The sequence below is a fragment of the Drosophila takahashii genome, chromosome 2R, assembly GCF_030179915.1.
Source record: "Drosophila takahashii strain IR98-3 E-12201 chromosome 2R, DtakHiC1v2, whole genome shotgun sequence".
NCBI classification, from domain to species: Eukaryota; Metazoa; Arthropoda; class Insecta; order Diptera; family Drosophilidae; genus Drosophila; species Drosophila takahashii.
This window is the reverse complement of record NC_091679.1, coordinates 43,460,436-43,478,848: the sequence shown is the minus strand read 5'-3', so window position 1 is coordinate 43,478,848 and position 18,413 is coordinate 43,460,436. Positions and strand designations below refer to the sequence as shown.

At 41.4% G+C, this 18,413-nt stretch overlaps 1 protein-coding gene across 2 annotated transcripts in view; it reads right to left on the bottom strand.

Annotated features, from left to right (window-relative positions):
* Window positions 1-18,413, bottom strand: part of mam (neurogenic protein mastermind) — a 74,742-nt gene that overhangs the window by 6,028 nt on the left and 50,301 nt on the right. Inside the window, exons 2-3 of one of the 2 annotated variants that reach the window (XM_070213228.1) lie at window positions 16,232-16,613; window positions 13,835-15,901 (exon numbers count right to left, since the gene is read on the bottom strand). In XM_070213228.1, coding sequence (XP_070069329.1) covers window positions 13,835-15,901; window positions 16,232-16,243 — 2,079 coding nt within the window. In that variant the 5' untranslated portion in view covers window positions 16,244-16,613. The remainder of the gene's footprint in view (window positions 1-13,834; window positions 15,902-16,231; window positions 16,614-18,413) is intronic. The other variant, XM_044393321.2, reaches the window with a different exon arrangement.

Genomic DNA, 18,413 nt, shown 5'->3' with positions numbered 1-18,413 from the left:
CTTTTCAACAGTGGTCTTTGTTCCTGTGCCTCTTTCATTTTCTGCTGTTGCTGTAATTGCTTGTTGGTTTAATTTATTGTGTGTTTTCTGCAGCACCACGCATTTTCATTTTTCGAGCTCGCGTGCGAGCAGGACAGCGCTATGCGGAGCAGGGGGAGTGCGAGTGGGATAGCAGGCGTAAAGTACGCTGATTAAAAGTCATGGACTCTCGTCGGGGCTAATTGAAGTTTAGTGCCTTGGCTTTGGCATTGGTCGGCGTGTGTTGGCAACCTTCTGCCGAACCACCGAGAACAACCCACCCACTTCCACCCACTACCCATTACCCACTCGTTCGAATGTTGGCCATAAATCATGCGCCTGCCTCTTCGTTTCCAAAGGCAAGGTGTAAAATGTTGCCTCAGAGTGGAGAACGGAATAAGGTGTTTGGCATGATATGTGTGGTTCTATTCCGTACCAAGTAGTAATTTTAAAATGGGAAACGTATATTTTAGATGAAAATATTCTGAGAAAATACAAACGCAACATGGAAAATATTAGAAAATAAAAAAAACCTTTTAAACAAAATTTGAAGAAGTGTTTAAATTTTAAAAAATATTTCAACCGTTCGTTTTTTTTCTGTAACTTAACAATTTCTTTTATAACAAGTTTTTCTGTCTCATTTTTTTTTTCTCTGCATAAAATTAGGAACATAACTTGTTGGTTTAAGGACGCCCAAGGATCTGCTGCTTCTTCCTTTGGCTGTCAGTCATAAATACCTTCCCCAAATGAAGTCGATGGGCCTTGGTTAAACATCGATTGGCTGCGGATCGAAGAAGCCAAGAACAAGTTCATAAAACAAATCATTACAGCAGCTTTCATAAAAAGACAAAAAGCCCCGGCCATTCACATACAAAAACACACACAGGGATACACACACAGACACCCACTGGCGGATACTCGCCCACTAATACATAAAATATCAATAAAAAAAGTTTAAAGGTAACTGCCGAAGGATTTTAAGGGCGGAAGGAGGGGAGACTTTGCGGGTAAACCGGAGACGCCGCACGAGCGCGTAAATCCTGCAGCTATTACCCCAGCGCCGCCATATTGATTGCGCTGGAGACAAACACACAGATACACTCGGGCACAAAGAGGAGATACACACACACACCCATACAGAGGCCGAGGCAAGGACTCTAAGCAGGAAATGCGCATTTGACAAGCCAAAAAGATTGCCGCACGCCCCACGCGCTGTCAAGGGAATGATATGGCATGGGTGGAGGCAGAAAGGGAATGGGGAAAAGGGGGATGGGAATGGGGATGCCTTGCATATAGACTTGACAATGATATATGTGACTATCCTGCCAGTGGCCTGCATGTGTGTGTGACACATGTAAGGCTGTAGCATCACAGTAACGAAAGAAAAAAAAAAAACAATCCACCGAACGAAGAACATAAAACTCCAAAGGAACTGCGGCCGCCTGTTTTTTTGCGAGGGGTTTTCACTCCCATATCTTCAACTCCGCTTGACTGACCAGGCACAACTGTACCCACAACGAAAATAAGGAAAGTAACAAAACTTGTTGCCCACCGTTGCACTTAAAGTAATTGAAAAACTTGCCAGACCCCCCAAACAACAACCAGGTGCTAAAAATCTCAACAAAAGGTTTTATGATTAATTATTGCTATAGCAACCCAAACTTCTCAGCCTTCTGTTTGGACATTAGTAATTTTTGAAGCTAAAATATATATTAGGGATCAAAGATGGTCTTTGGTAGCATTAAATAAATTGAGAAGAATTTTTGAAATATTTTAAATGATATTTAATCTAGATTAAATTAAAGATGATCCTTAGAAATATTACAAAAATAATAAAGAAATTTTTTTATTTTTTAATATTCTAAATATAAAACTTGGAACTCGATGCAAACTGAACATAAAAATGTTGTTACTTCCGTTATTCCCGTTTTAGTAAGTTCCTTGGTTGAAGAAGTTCGACTGTAAGCGTAAAAGTAACTCATAAACCACCCACCCACTGGGAGTCGCTTGGCAGCCGACCAAAAATTGAAGAGTCAATGAAATTAGCAAAGAGGCCACGCCCACCGACGCCCACTAACAACTGCCCCCGAACAACATGATTTAGTCTGGGCTTTAGTTTTGCCCATCTTTCGCCCATATTCGTTTTTTCTTCATTTTGGCAGAGAAGCCAAAAAATCCAAAATGAAGCCAAGGGAATTGCCGGGTGGAGGGGGTAGTTAAGGGTAGGGGGTAGGCGATGGATAGCCACCCGTTGGGCGTCTGTCATTGGATATTTGTGTGACATAAACTAGCTGCCTCGAAGCCCCCGCTGTGAACTCTGCGATCCTATCCCATCCAATCCAATCCAATCCAATCCCATCCAATGAGGTGTCCGCGCTGCGTTATTTAACGAAATTATGACAGCAATGGAGGGAGGGGAAGGGGGATGGAGAATGGAGATACTAGACATAGGAGATGATATAGGGAACGAGCGAAATCTCATTTGGAAAAGCGTTAGAGCAAAGCGAATTTGATTTTTAATTGCCAGCGACAAGCAGGAAAACACAGGGCTCACAAAATCCCATTGCGGGGGTGAGTGGGAAAGGTAATCTGATTTTATTGGGAATTTAAGAAACTTATTATGGCATAAAAACCGTATTAAAAGTAAAAGATTTTGTAAGTTGATATTAAATTAAGGGGATTAAAGTAAAACATTTTATATTTTGAGCTGCATTTATTCTAGATTTTTTGCTAGGGGAACAAATTGTTATTTGGAGGTTATTGAGATCATTTAGAAAGCAAATGTCTTAATATATTCCGTCATTAATATATCCCTTCAAGATTAAGACTTTTAGAATGAATAACCATTGGATTGATCACCCATCAAAGTGTAGTTCAACCCCCGAACACTAGGCACAAATGAAGCAAACTAACCCGATCCCTGTCCGAATCCTTCGGGTTCAATTTGATGTAATTATGCTCACTTACGGTGGCAAATACCTGGTGCAGATTGCTTCCCAGCACACTCTGCATGCCATTCGCATTCCGAGATGCAGGCAATCCTTAACTGCTGTCCAGAGGGGGTGAAATGGAAATCTCCCGGGAGAAGGGAACGCGTCCATCCACATTCACATTCACATTCCCGTCATCGTCATCATTGTTGATGCCGACATATCAGCCAACTTTCAGCGCGCCAAGCGGTGTGAGTTACACCCCCGTTTTCCCCATTTTCCTGCTGCTCCTCTTGCTTTTCCTGCCACCCAAAGGACCCTAGTTTTTCCCAGTGGAAAGGAGAGAGAAAAACTTTTGAAACAGTTGCAGTTTGCACACAATGCCAGACAATCTGCAGCGGCAGAGGAGAGGAGGAGGTTGGAAACGAGGAATAGATACAATAGCTGGCCGCCACCCACTTTTCCAACCCCTTCCCACTTTCCCTCCCCCATTACCACCCCCTTTCAATGCGGTTTCCGTGTGAGTGTGTGTGTGTGTTTCGGCTGCTGCAGCATGTCAATGATCATAAATTAAACTCGCAATAATTATAAATTAAATTTTGGCATAAATGGCCATGAAGGCGGCCCCCAAATGCTTATATGTAGTGGAAAGGGAAAAGGGGGCGGTGTTGCATTGTGTGGTGGTGGCCGAAATGAACTGCACTATATGCATATGTCATGTGGGTCAAAAGGGGGGTGTAAGAGAGGGGTTCAAAAGGGGGCTGCTGGCTTAAATTATTGGGCTTTTTGGCTTTGGCCCTCTGGTGCGGCCCTCCGATGGATGACTTCGATTTGTTTTGTTGGCTTCATTTCAAAAAGGGTTTTTGGGATACGGATACAGATACATAAATACCCACAGGCGGCACATGCACCGTTCAGGCACACCTGTGGCAAATTTATGAAAACATTTTAATGGATCGTCTGTCAAAAGTTTACTGGCAGCTCGGGCAGGGTTTTCATTAACTTCTACCCGCCGGCCTTTTCATCTGGAAAATTCATCAGGACAACATAGAAAAAAACCACAGGTTAAATGAACTTTAATCGATATTATAAGGAAAACAAAATTCATTCAAACTAAGAGATTTATGAACCTTTTATTTTAATTCAAGATTCTTAAAAAGAAAACATTTTAGAAAATCTGAAGCATGTATAAAAAAAATCTATTAAATTATTTTCCTATCTTAATCATAAATGAAATAAAATGTATTTGGTATTAAATAAGAAATTCATAATCCTTTTATTTTTAAAAATGAACCTAATAAAATACTTCATCCCAAGAATTCAAGTCTTAAAGGAAAGATTTATTTAAGAATTTATGAGAAAATCCCAAGCATAAATAAAATAAAATCTAATAAATTATTTCCCTCTCTCTTGATGCTCTGCCAATTTCCACGAATTTAGAACATTCCTTTTGGGCCAACATTCCAAGCCAGAGGCCATTAACCATGCTCCATGAAAAGTGAGTAATGAATAGTGAATGTGGGAAATCGACAGATATAGAACCTAATCTGGCAATGATTTCATTACTCAAATTTATGTTGCGGTTGCAGCTGCCGTTTTTCCATTTCTCTTCATCAATTACGAGGCGGGAGTGCATAAAAATCAAAAGGCATTTGCAGTTCGCCATTCCCAGTCGTTCACTCGACTTGATGGATTTTTAAATTAAATTTAATTTGCAATTGCATTTTTAATTTGCTGCCGTAGCTGTAGCTTTAATGGGAATTTAATGCCGCCGCAAAAGCAAAACAACTCGTTTGTAGTCGAGTGTACTGGAGCGAAGAGAAACTGCAGCTAATTAGTGTAAATATTTTGCGTGCCCAGTCGAATGTTTGATTTCCAGCCCGTAATTGCTGTGTATATAATGTGCCAGCGGCTAATGGGGATCATTACACGATCAGGGTGATCAGATCTGATCCGATCTGATCTGTTTTGATCCCAATCAGAATCATATGATCAGCTGCCGACTTCCTCTATTAACGAGCTCTTTGCGAAAGAACAAAGCGGTTCGGTTGGGATTGGATGAGATCAGATCGTTTATATCGTGCTTATCTCAAGACGACGACGATAAGCGAGCTGAAGGCGGAAAATCCGCAGCAGAAAGCCAGAAATCGAATGAGTCATTTGGCTGGCATCTGATAGATAAAGCAGCTGCATGGCAACAACAACTAAAACGATGGGTGAACAAAGGCCCGGCGCACGATCAACATGAAAATAGCATTGAGAAGAATTCTTCTCGCTGCGATTCTTCCTCTCTTTTTTGTTGCCTCTTTTCGACCGACTGCATCTATGAGATACAAATTAAAACGCGCGCGTTTCTGACTCAGCCAGCGATTTGCAACAAATAAAAGGAAGAACGTGACAATGTTTTTTAAAAAATAAAAATCAAGATACACGGAAGAGATGAGAGAAAGCAAAAATAAAATAACCAGAAAACCAGAAAAATGAACCAAAAACGTTACTAACTTTCTTACACAGAATAAATGGCATATTATAAGTATTCAACTTTAGAAATTTATTTTTAGACTTCGTATTTTATGTGAAATTAATTTTTTAAGTCGAATATTAACGATTGCACATTATCTTTATAAGAAAAAGACCTAAGTCTAATTATGATTTTACGAAAGCAGTTTTCAACGAATCAAGAATCTCTGGAAATATTATTTAAAAATATTACTTCTATTATTATTATTTTAAAAAAATAATGAATTGGTGCACAAAGCTTTTAAAAATAGTTCTGCAAAAAAAAACCGACAAAAAGTGCCGGATTTCCTCTCTATTTCGATAAATCGAAAATCAATTGCTCTTTGCAAATTTTCAACATATTTGCTTATGCATGTGCCGGAACTTTGTCAGCAGAAAGTTCAACATTCGTTAATTTTATTTACACACACACCGGCAAACGCACACGTACGCATATCCACACACACCCACACACACCCACACACACCCACACACAGATACACACACTTTGGTAAATAGAGGACACAACAGAATGCAAACAACAAACAAAAAAGCAAAGCTGCAAATTTGGCAGAATTATCCAGCCATATGAACCCCCGGCCGCTCCTTGTTTTCCATTTTCCATTTTTCCCCTCAGGATCAGCAAGCAGCACATCACCTGCATGGGAAAATTCTGCTGGAATTTTCACCTAAATTCGAAACGAGTTTTCGCATTGACTTTCCAACACCCGGTTGAAAAATGATTCGAATGGTATTTGCCATTTGATGTTGGAATTTTTCCCATAAAAAGTGCCTAAAAATGCGATTGCTTATGGTAAATTCGGTAAAACTCAAACCGCAATAAAGAGCTATTAATTATAAAAGTATTTTTGAAGCCACCTAAGAGGCTGAACCACCGAAAAGGGAATTAAGTTGATCCCTCGCACTGCCGAAAAACTTCACTTTTTGCACTTACATTTTCCTCTTTTCCATCCCACTTTCCACTGCCACTAACCTCAACCATTTACATTTTCAATTACTTTGGCTCGGCGAGTTTTCAAGTGACGAGCATTAGACACGCACCGCAGCCACGCCCCCACACACACATACTCTCACGCCCCCGGCGAACACCATCGTAGCTAAGATCAAATGAATGTAGCCATACAATATAAAATTACACATACGCCACGTGGGCCCTAAGAGGAAAACTCCTATTTTCGAGTGGGCGTTGTCACACACACAAAGGTTATTTTTGCTGAAATTAAAACTTGGGCTAATAATCTCAAACAGCTCCGTTTTCCATATGAGAAAGGGAACAAAGAAAAACAGAAATTACTTTATTATTTAGCGTGACAGTGGTTACCATTCGCTTCTACATTATATTGATTTTCCCGTGGGGGACAGGAAAAAACGAGACAACTTTTTCTACGGTCTATATTTAAAATGTTTTCCAAGTGACGTCAGCGGGGTTTCTATTTAAGGTCTAACGATTCTATTTTTGCATTGCAGCGAATGGTATATTATTTAGATCTGCATAAGATGGGTATTTCAAAAGAGCTTTAGACACCTACGAAGTTTTCCAATTGACGTCAATAGCTCTTTAACTTAAAGAAAAATAATAAAAAAGTACTAGAGAGGACATCGACTATCAGATACCCATTATTCAGCTCAACAAAGTGCGTGGAAGATAGATATAAGCAAGATTTAAAAGAACTGCTTGCACTGCTTGCTTGCGGCCATACCATTATTTGATCATAACTTCTTAGTTATTTGAAATTTGAAATTTTGTTTCCTATGCGAGTAAGACATATACAAATCTATGAGACTGCATCGAGCTACCCTATTTCCTTCTTAATTTCTCGAAAGAGATCTACTGATCAAGTACCTGCTGTAACCAGTCCAAATCCACTATGCAATTCCATAATTCCACTTGATCCCTTCACCCTTTGCCAATCTCCTCCTCAATCTCTCCTCAAACTGCTTGCACTGCTTGCTTGCGGCCATACCATTATTTGATCATAACTTCTTAGTTAGTGGTCCGATTTGAAATTTTGTTTCCTATGCGAGTAAGAGATATACAAATCTATGAGACTGCATCGAGCTACCCTATTTCCTTCTTAATTTCTCGAAAGAGATCTACTGATCAAGTACCTGCTGTAACCAGTCCAAATCCACTATGCAATTCCATAATTCCACTTGATCCCTTCACCCTTTGCCAATCTCCTCATCGTTTTCACAGTCGGATTTCGTGTTATGGCCGTAAAAGTGTGGCAAATGTAAGTGAACAACAACTTTCCTGACCACTTGACCTCCCGGGGCAGGCGCCCACCCCCTTTCGACCTGCTTTCGCCCCATATTTCCTTCATCCCGCTTGTTGGCAAAGTAATTAATTTGATAAAGTGGCCGGGCAAAACGTTTCTGCAGTGGGTGGCTGGCTGGTTGGATGCCCAAGGTGTTGTTATGAGGGGGCTGAAGGGTTTCGAAGGAGGAGGAGGGCAGGTCGGGTAGACATATTTATGGCCGAGAACACATATATATTCTATACATATATATCCCCCCTGGATGTGTAGTGGCAACAGATTGTGCGTTCTGTTTGGGTAGTTAATGAAATGAGTTCGGTTGTCAACGAAAACCCTGGGAAATGTCACTGGAAATTATTTTGCGTGCGACCGAAGCAACAAAATTTAATGGAATTTCAAATGCTGTGTGTTTTTGGATTGGAAGTGCAATGCCCCCTCATCCTGTTATCCTGACTATCCTGGCCTATCCTGAATTTACACTTGACCAAGACTCGTTTGTTTGCTTTTTCCTCCTTTGCTGCGTTGGTTTTTACATTTTACATGAATTTGCGTCTGAGTGGCGCATGAAATTTAAACAAATTGTGCAAATACTTTGTTTTTGATATGAATGTCAACCTTGTCTGCCGTCTCGGTCTGCTTTTCCTGCTCTCCGGCTCAAATAAAAACTAATTTGAATATACAGGACCGACTGCATTTGTTGATAACAACCAACTTTTCGGGCCAGAAAATACCAGACTAGCTGATACCCAAAAATAAAGTTTTTACACTGCCCCAAAGCCAATCTAAATATACCGAAAAAAACAAGAAATAAGAAGAAAAGGCGGAAAACATTTTGTAAATCTTTTTGGCAAGCTTTGGCTCCAGTTGGAATCGCTTTTTATGCCCTGGCAGCCTATAAATATGCGACGTGAGATGTTTGCAGAAAGCACACACACACAAGCACACCCTACACACACACAGGCAAAAGAGAGCCTTGTGAAAAGCATAGCATACTTTGCAGCGTCCACCAGGATTTGTTGCGAGATTAGAAAAATTAAACTTAGAAAGGGATAAGAAAGGGGGAAAGCCACTGAATAGCAAGTGGCGACAGGCAAATTATAGCAAATAAAATGCAAAACCAGTGGCAGCAGCGAAAAACTTGCTTCCTTCGCGAATAATTTCCATTAAAATAGATTAAAAACTGAAATATTTATATATATATCCTAAGCAAGTAAGTATAAGTATATGTCAATGTGTGGGTGAAATCATGGTACCCCGAAGGAGGTGAAAGTATTAAAAGTACTTGCTTACGCATTCCTGCTGCCACGTCTTCATCTCAGTGTTATATGAAGCAGATTACATGGCATAATAATCTCGATAAAGGGGGAGACACAAGCTTACATATACATATAGATATGTATATATAGAAAAAGGGGGGTTTGGGGTTAAGAACACGCGCAAATATTAAATTTTATGCCGGCAGCCAGGGGAAAATAGCTGAGGGGAAGTGCTGAAAAGCAATGCCGCAGGGAAATGCTGGGCCAAAACGGAAAGGTAGCAATCAAAGTGGCCAGGTGAGAAGGAGCAGGGGCGTCGCAACCCCCCTTCAACCAAAAAAAGAGATAGATAGCCAGCTTAGCCTCGAGGAAAATGAAATGTTCCAGCTAAATGCTGAAGATGTGTGAATAAACTGATTGATATTGCTGCCATAAGCTGAAGGATAATCCCTCAAAGTGTGAGAACTATAATTGCAAAGGCGCAAGGAAACTTAAGACATATTAAAATGGGAATATATAGTTGAACGAATGGAATAAAATGATTTTCACACATTTTCAAACTCTGCCAAAACACTTAACCCCAAAAATACCGTCAGAGTTCATCAACTTTTCCCCCGCGAAAAACTCTCAACACCTGCAAATTGATTGAAACGCACCCAGAAGAATGAAAATATTACGAAACTTCGCTTCGCCAAAAATCCGAAACCCACAGCCAACCCCCCATGAAAATCCCCCTGAAACTGACACGAATGGGAATATAAAAGGAAAATAATGTGACCTTTGAGAGCATCAAATGCGTTTCGTAATGGGCCGGGCCAAAAAAACAAAACTGAAACCGTAACAGAAATCTCCAAATAACCGAAAACTGGATACCTAAAAACAACAGCCTACGAAATTTGTTGAATTATGAAGGAGCAGTGAAAATACCATGTTTTCTTTTGTTTCGCTGAAGTTTTCCGCTCATAAATAGGTTTCTATCTCCGTTTACTTAGAGCCAAAGTTCTGTTTTAACGGTGGGGGAGTTAAATTTATAGAGGTTAATTCCGCTATACACAGATGTAGAATCCCTGGCCATAAGCCCTGTCAAGTCGAGTTATGTGAAGAGTTGCCGGGAATCTGCGAACTGAACTGAAATTCGGGGATTTGTTTTTATTGCCTTGGCGCCTGCGCATTGCAAAGCCGCCTTTTTGCGCCTTTTTCCATTTCATTGGAAGTACTTTGGATGCTGCCTAGGATCTCTCCACTTCCTCGAGGTTATAAATTATTTATTGTTTTTTGATACAACATGATTTGGAGTTCGAGAGTTGGTCGCATGTGCTCGCATTTCTTGATGCTTACTTCATTAAGTCGCCCGGGCAAAGTCATAAAATCTGATATGACCCTCTCTAGCTGTCTCTTTCGTCGGCCCCCTCTTGCTGTCTCTTTCTGCGGCCGCCTGGCAAGTATAATTTCCGCACATTTTCACGTTTTGCACATTTCCGCTGCATACTTTTGTGCGCCCTGGCATTTTGATGACGCTTTTCGCCTGCGGATCGACCAACCGAAACCTTCCCCCTTTCTCCTTTCTCGCCAGCCTTTCTCCTCCTTTTTTACTGTATTTTACACAAATTCGTTGGTGGCTAGAACTACAGAGCTCCCCGCTGTTGTTGCTGGCATTTTAACGAGTTAATGCAGGACATGCAAAATGGCCAACATTTTGAATTCATTGAACTTTTAGCCGGGGCTACGGTTGTTTTTGGTTTTTTGGTTTGGCTGTTGCCTGGTTTTTGCCGATTGCTGCTCGGTTGCTTTGGTTATACGTGTACGTTTCATGTTGCACAATAAGTATCTGATAAATTTTATTTGAATTCTCGAGTCCTGCCAACTTGTTCTTATTAAAAGAGTTGAATTCTTGACTCGAACTTATTTGCTGTTAGTTTGCTCTTCGTTCTTTATTCTTCAACTTTGAAAAATATTTGTTTATCAATATAAAGTTTAAGAACTCCCAAATTTAAATATTTTATTTAGTTACAAAATTATAAGCTACGACTAAATAGTCCCCATTAAAAATTTGCCAAATGAAAAGCCATGAAAAATTGCCTGTCACCCTTTTTCTACTGGGGGTGAAAAAAACCTCATTAGTAAAATGTATAATTTCCTTGCCCGTTGCTCTTTTTTTCTACACATTCTTCCACTTCAACTTTATATATTCTTTCCTTTTTTCTGAGCTTCCCGCTTAATTTATTGTGCATATTCCAGCATTTTCTTCTTGCGCCACCGTTCTTTGTCATATTCATTGTACATTTTACACTTTGCTCGCTCATTTCTTGCACTTAAGAGGTTTACCCACTTTTTGCTCCCCCTGAAAAATATTATTGAGCCGAGAAAACTCGTTGAATCCGATGCTGTTTTGGCTTCTTGCAACCCTCCTCGTTTGGGGGCATTTTTAATGAGTCCTATGTAAATATATCGTTAGACTTAAGTGTGTATACGTGTTGTGTCTTGCGACGATAAGCGAGCCAAAAGGATTCGCCAGGACAGCCTTTGATTATGGGCAGCAGAACCACCAGCATCCACTGAGCAAAAAACTAAAAGCCAAGGCCCCGAAGAGGAAACGAGGATAAAAGAGACTGGGATGAGTGGCTAGTGGGCAGCAGGAATAAAAAATTATAATAAACCCCGAAAAATTTCAATCTCAATCGTCAACAAGTTTCGCCTCCTCAAAAACTGCTTGTTTTCTCCCCCTCTGTTTTCTACGGCACTCAACTTGCTTCAACTATTTTCCTATGCAGCGGGGTTTCAGGGTGGTTAAGAGGGAAAAGTCTCAGGCAACCGAGGGTTAATGCATGAACGAAATTCATGGCAAACCTTGAGCTAAATGCGCCCAGGAAAAAATACACATAAAACAATTTTTAAAACTTTTTAAGATAGTTGAAAAATATTATGATTAAATAATATTATAAAAATAAATATTCCACTTTTGTATTTTTAAAACGAACGAAATATTTTAAAATTAAAATTCTTAATTATCTACACTTTTTTCGCAGTGCAACTGACCAAAAATCGGATAAAATGCCGTTGCCGTGTCCCTTTTTCGACCAGGCCAAAACCAACCTGCCCTCTCTTCTATCTCCATCTCTCCATCCTTCTCTCTAACTCATCTCCCCTTTCTCCTCTTTCTCGTTTCTCCTTTCTCTCTTTTATGCTTTTTTGGCTGTTCTCTGATGAAAACTACTCAGCGACATGAAACTTAACTTAAAAAGTTTTGCACTTTCATTTTGTAAATGAAATGTTGGTGCTGTTCTTCTCGTTCTTGTTGTTGTTGTTGCTGGGAAATAACAGGAAAACAATTTGGAGCGGATAATGAATATGGGTTAGGTTTAGAGCACATATATGTGGGATTCGGTGTGTGTGAGGATGTGCATGTGGCTAGGGAATATTGCTTTTGTGAGCGAGAGATTCCCTTGCATTTTCCGGAAAAAGTGCCCCTCAAAGAGGGAAGGGGTGATTTTGGGGGAGGGGAGTGGAAATGGCGGAGCAATGAAGTGATGAATGCATTACTATATGGATGAGTGATGACGGAGCTCAGTAAATGTTCATGGGCCCATGCACTTTGGGGCTGTTTGCCAAAAATTCACAATAAATAAGGATCAAAAATGTAGGAAAAGGGTTCTCTGTTTCAGACCAATGGGTAGGGGAAGTTTAGAGTGGTTAAGGTCTGTAACTAACATGGATTTTATATTTTCTCTCTCTAAAAAATAATACAATAGGATCCCTAAAGTGTGCTTTACAGGGTGTTATAACACTCTAAAAAGTGTCACAAGGCCCACGTAATAAAAACAGTTTTACCTAAAATATAATTTTATCTTTTATTTTTCCAAAAACAAATTAGTCTTTTATCATTTTCCCTGTTTTATTCTACAATTTCAGCTACAAACAGTTTTTGTTCAGCTAGATCTTCTAGGGCTTCTCACGTTTTCTTTTGCATCCCTTGTCTGGGTATTTCAGAGCATAGCTTAACTTCTCTTTTCGCATTATTAGAGATTGTTTTTCCAGATCTTTGAGCTTTTTACCAACTTAAAAAGGAAATTTCCATTTAAGAAAACCCCTATAATAAAAGCAACCAATCTTCTTTTTGCTTGTAGCGTCCTTTTTTTACCCAACAATGTTCGCCTGTCGCTCACGTAATAAAAATGGCGCACATGGAACTCGGGAAATTCGAGTAGTGGGTGGGAGGGTGGTAGGGTGGCGGGAAAAGCGAGAGCCACAGAGAAGGCCACTCGCTCGCTGCCGAGGACTCACTGAAGCCGAGCGCCAGGTCGCCGAGCAATTTTATGAACAGATGTGTGGTAAAATTAATGGACAGAGATAAACTCGGCTGGCGAGTGGAAATGGAAAATCGAGGGTTAAACGAGCGAACGTTCTCTTTTGCGAAAGAGCGGTGAGAGAGCGGGAAGAGCGGCCAAAGGTTCGTTTGCAGGGCTTGTTTGCCCCAACATGATTTATGATCCTTTCACAACAAAAACCCACACAAAAAAAAAGAAGATAAATATAAAGAAAACAAGCTGAGTGAAATGTTCGAGTGAAAAGCTAGAGTTTCACTCAATGCGGGAAAAACAACCCCCTAGGAGCTTTTCGCTTTTCCGTCGCCGCTGCTGCTGTCGGGATTTTCGTGAAAAGCTGTTGACTTCGTTACGCTGATAACTTAAATATGCATGGAAATTTACATACGTGTCAATGGCATTAAGTAGCGTTATGTTATTGGATAAGCTCCGTCTAGGCAACAGTTTCGAAGTTTAAGGGTTTGTTTTTTGGGGTATTTCACTGGGGTCTTCTGACTGACATAGTGGGTATATAAAAGCGGTAGACTCACCTGAATTCCATGGGCTCCGCCACCCTGTTGGCTAATGTGCAACTGCTGCGTCTGCTTCATCTGCAGCGTTGTGGTCGTCGACTGTTGCTGCTGCTGTTGCTGCGGTGCATTCGAGGTGTTGCCGCCGGGTCCGGCATTCGGGTTGTTCTGCTGCCCGTTGTTGCCGGCATTTCCGCGCTGCTGCTGCTGCGGTCCACCCCCGGGTTGCTGCTGCTGCTGCGCCAGATTGCCGGGTTGCTGGCCGCCATTTGGACCAACCCGCGGCGGACAATTGAGGAAGTTGGCCGCCGCATTGGCGTTCTGGTTGCTGAAGGGCGAGTATTGCTGCTGCTGCTGTTGCAGTTGCTGCTGCTGTGGCACCTGTTGCTGCTGCTGCTGCTTGTTAAAGTTCGGCACTCCGCCCATTTTGGGCTGCTGTTGCTGCTGCTGGTGGTGTTGCTGCTGCTGCTGCTGTTGCTGCTGCATGGCCTGCTGCTGCTGCAGGCGCTTGAGATCGAAATCGTTTTGAGAGGAATAGAAGAGCTCCTGCTTGATGTCCAGGAAGCTCTGTTGCATGCCAGCACCGGGACCGCCGCCCGGAACCTTCTGGTGGAACTGCGGCGGCAGATGTTGCTGCTGCGGCTGCTGTTGCTGCTGCTGCTGCTGCTGCTGCGGGCCGTTGGGTCCCAGGCCAAAGTCATTGGGGAAGCCGCCACCGTAGTCGTTGTAGCGACCCGGCTGACCTTGGCCCATCATCTGACCATGTTGCTGCTGCTGGGCCTGTTGCTGCTGCTGCTGTTGTTGCTGCTGCTGCTGTTGCTGCTGCTGCTGGGGATTCATGCCGTGCGGCGGTCGGGGGAAGCCACCCATGCCGCCCATGGCGTTCTTGTGTTGATGCTGCTCGGCCATTTGCTTGAGTGTCTGGGCGGCCAGCGGATGTTCAGACATGAGATTACCAGAGTTGCCACCATTGCCGCCGGGATTGCCGGCGTTGCCACCTCCTGCACCATTATTAGGGAAGCCTCCTCCGCCTTGATTGCCGCCAGGATTGCCACCTCCGCGCATCTTCATGCCCGAGTTGTCGAGTCCCAGGCCAAAGCCACCGAAACCATGACCACCCAGTCCACCCTCCGACTTCACATTCAGGCTGTTGATCAGATCCTGGGCATTCGGCGGCTCCACCTTGATCCCGTCCTCCGTCTTGATGTCCAGCAGCGGCTTCTCATCGAAGCCGTCGAGGAAGCTGGGATTGAAGTCCTGCAGGTTGTTGATGAGATCCTTGAAGGTGTCGTTGTTCTCCGAGTTGTCGTCGCCGAGGAGATCGGGAAAGCCGGGAAACTGACCGACGCCGCCAACGCCGCCGACGACGTCTTTGTCCAGCGAGCCGAGATCGGGGAAATCGTGATCGGGTTCCCGCTTGCACTCCACCAAATTGGCCAGGTTGCCAAGGGCGGTCTTCTGCTGGGCGGACATCATGTTGGGTGGCATGCCGCCCATGCCGCCGAGGCCTCCGGGATTGGTGGACATGCCACCGGGTCCTCCTCCTCCTTGGCCCCCCCTTCCATTGTTGCCGAGGCCACCCAGTCCGCCGCCTTGTTGTTGCTGGTGATGATCGCTTCCGTTGTTGCCGTTGTTGTTGCCGCCTCCCCCGCCTCCTCCTCCTCCGTTGTTGTTGCTATTGCCACCACCAACACCTGGTTCACTTTTCACCGACGTATTGGTCAGCGCCTTTACAGTGACATTTGTGCTAATCTGCTGCGGTTGCGAATTGGCCGCCGATGTGGTAAACTCAAGTTGTTGTACAATTTCCACCGAGAATTTGGTTAGATTCTCTGAGCCGTTGTTGATGTTGTTCCCATTGTTGTTCCCGTTGTTGTTGTTGCTGGTGCCATTGTTGCCGTTGTTCGAGTTGTTGCCGGTGTTGTTGTTGGAGCCATTGTTGTTGTTGCCGCCGTTGTTGGCATTCGAATTGCCGTTGTTATTGTTGCTATTGCTATTGTTGTTGTTATTGGGCAACTTGTGCGGCGGTTCAAAGCTGTCAGGGCCATTGTCAACATCCTCCGCGGGTCGTTTCAGGAATTTTTGTTGCTAAGGAGAAGAGAGGAGCGAAAATAAATATATAAGTTAGGTGCAATGATTAGAGTAATTACAAATTTTAATATCATCATTACATTTCCATCATTTATTGGAATCTACTTAATATTAATTCATTATAAAACATAATTTTAAAAATCATTATTGGTCCTACTAGCATTATAAAATAAAATAATTATTTGAAAAAAAGAATATTTTTATATTATAAAAGTAATAAAAATAAACCTTAAAAATTAGTTTCAATTTTCATCAACTTATAGTATTTAAATAATCATAAATATTAAACAATTAAAACCCTTTACAATTAAATCCCCCAAATCTTACCCAAATATTCATAGATAGTTCGTTTATAGCTTTAGCTGGCTTAGGCGAAGTTTAGTTTAGTTTTTGATTAGTTCAGACATTAAGAGTCGAGAGCCGAGATTTGGAAACACTTCGATATATGGAGACACAGAAGTTTAAATAGCTGTAGCACGATTTGGGGTCGTCGGGGAGTTGTGGGGAGATTTTAGGCTACCACTCGATAGGGAGAACTTTTCGGGCCAGTGTTGTGTAACGACGTCGACAGTGCTGAGCAGCGTCGAAAGTTTTGCATTTTGTTGCATTTGATTCGCGGGCGCATTTGGCTTTTGATTTCACGGCTTTTAGAGTTTTCTCCTTCGATCTTTTGCTTTTGTTCTTTTGATTGAAATTTGATTTGTTCAGGCTGCACGGCGCACACATAGGGAAATTACACATAAATTAATAATACACATGTATATACTGGCTGCATTGATGAGCCGCACGATTCGATTAACACTCAACAACAATGGCAACAACACATCGCTGACTTGGCAAGAGTAATCAAAAGAAATTCACTTGCAAGACGTGCAAAAATTATTGAAAAGCCATAGCGAAATTTCATGAAAATCGCAAGTGCACAAAGGCAGTGGCAAAAATCACAAAATGTATAAAAAAAATCACAAAAAAATACAGAGAGGTAGCTAGAAGCAGAAACAATAACATAAAAGGCAAAGACACTTCTAATCAGTGGCAAAACGCCGAAGTCGACTGAGAAAAAAGAGAACCAGAACACAGAGCACCCGAGTATCTGTGTGAGCGATTGTGCGCCAGTGTGTGTTGTGTTGGCGTCGGCGCTGCTTTTGTTTTTGTTTTTGCTTCTGTTCTGCTTTACTTCAGCGCTTTTAATACCCCGCAATCGCATAATCAAAGGGTATATGGAATATATAGTGAAGTTGGTAGCAATCAAATAGGATGTTTTGGTATATACAGAGAAATAAGGTAAATATAACGCCGGAAACTATCTTGGGAAAGCTTTATACTTATTTTTTACCAACTTTAAACAATCCTATAATATTAAAACCAGAAGAAATGGCTAAAAAGAGTTTTGAAATCATTTATAAAGAGCTCTAAAAGTATGCAATAAATAATAGAGCGTTTAGTTCAGAAGCTTTGACACAATAAACCATCATACTGATTTATAGGGATTTGAAAACAATTAAAAATATATACAATCATTGCTTTGAAAATATTTTTTAATTATTTGCATTTTATGATAAACAATTTATACTTCCAATTAAAACCTAATTAAACTCATTAAACCCCACATAATTGCCAAGTATAAGATAGTCGAAATAACTTCGCTCCAATCATTTTCACTTGCTTGTAAAGTAAAGTGAATAACAGCGGAGGCAAATACAACAAAAAATGGAAGACGAAGGCGAAAAAAGCAAGAAAAACAATCACATTTAAATCAGAATGTGTTTGCTTTTCAGTTTTTATTTCCATGCCTCCAGTAAAGGCGAAGCGCGCGCGACTTTTGCTGTTTATTTTGTTTTTAATTAATGCAAAATGTATACAAAATAGCCGCGAATAGGCGCAGCCACCAACACAATGACATATGAGTGGGGTCGCGAGGTGTGCGTGTGAGTATCTGTGTGAGTGTATTCAGTGCACACACGATATAGTACTTCAACCTGAAGAAGAAGAAAAGCAAGAAGAAGAAGCAGAGGACTCGGTTGCAACTTGCAAGTGTGCGGAAAGTTGCGAAATGCTCTGGATAACCGCAAGTGACTCGTTTGTGGGGTGCAGAATTATTCACCACAATTTACAAAATATTCCCTGCGACCACCTGAAAACAGTGACGATTCGATATAAGGGAAGTCTCCTATTCCTAGTGTAAAACATACTTTCAGAGACTTCCGTTTATTAAGTAAAAATTACAATTTTGTATTCTTCTTAAATATTAAAAAATATTTTACAATAATAGAAAGTAAGGATCTCTTTTATGATCGAATATCTTAAGTTTTCAATCAAAAATATTTTCAAAAATAATCTTAATTCTTAAACTATTAAAAACAAATATTTGAGTAGTTGGCGTTCAGCATCCCAACCTCCCACCTAAAACTATTAATTATTTACGGATTACCAAAGTAAAATGTCTTCTTAACCGCACTCTCAGGTCATCGATAGCCACTCAATCGCTGGCTAAACAATTACATTCGAC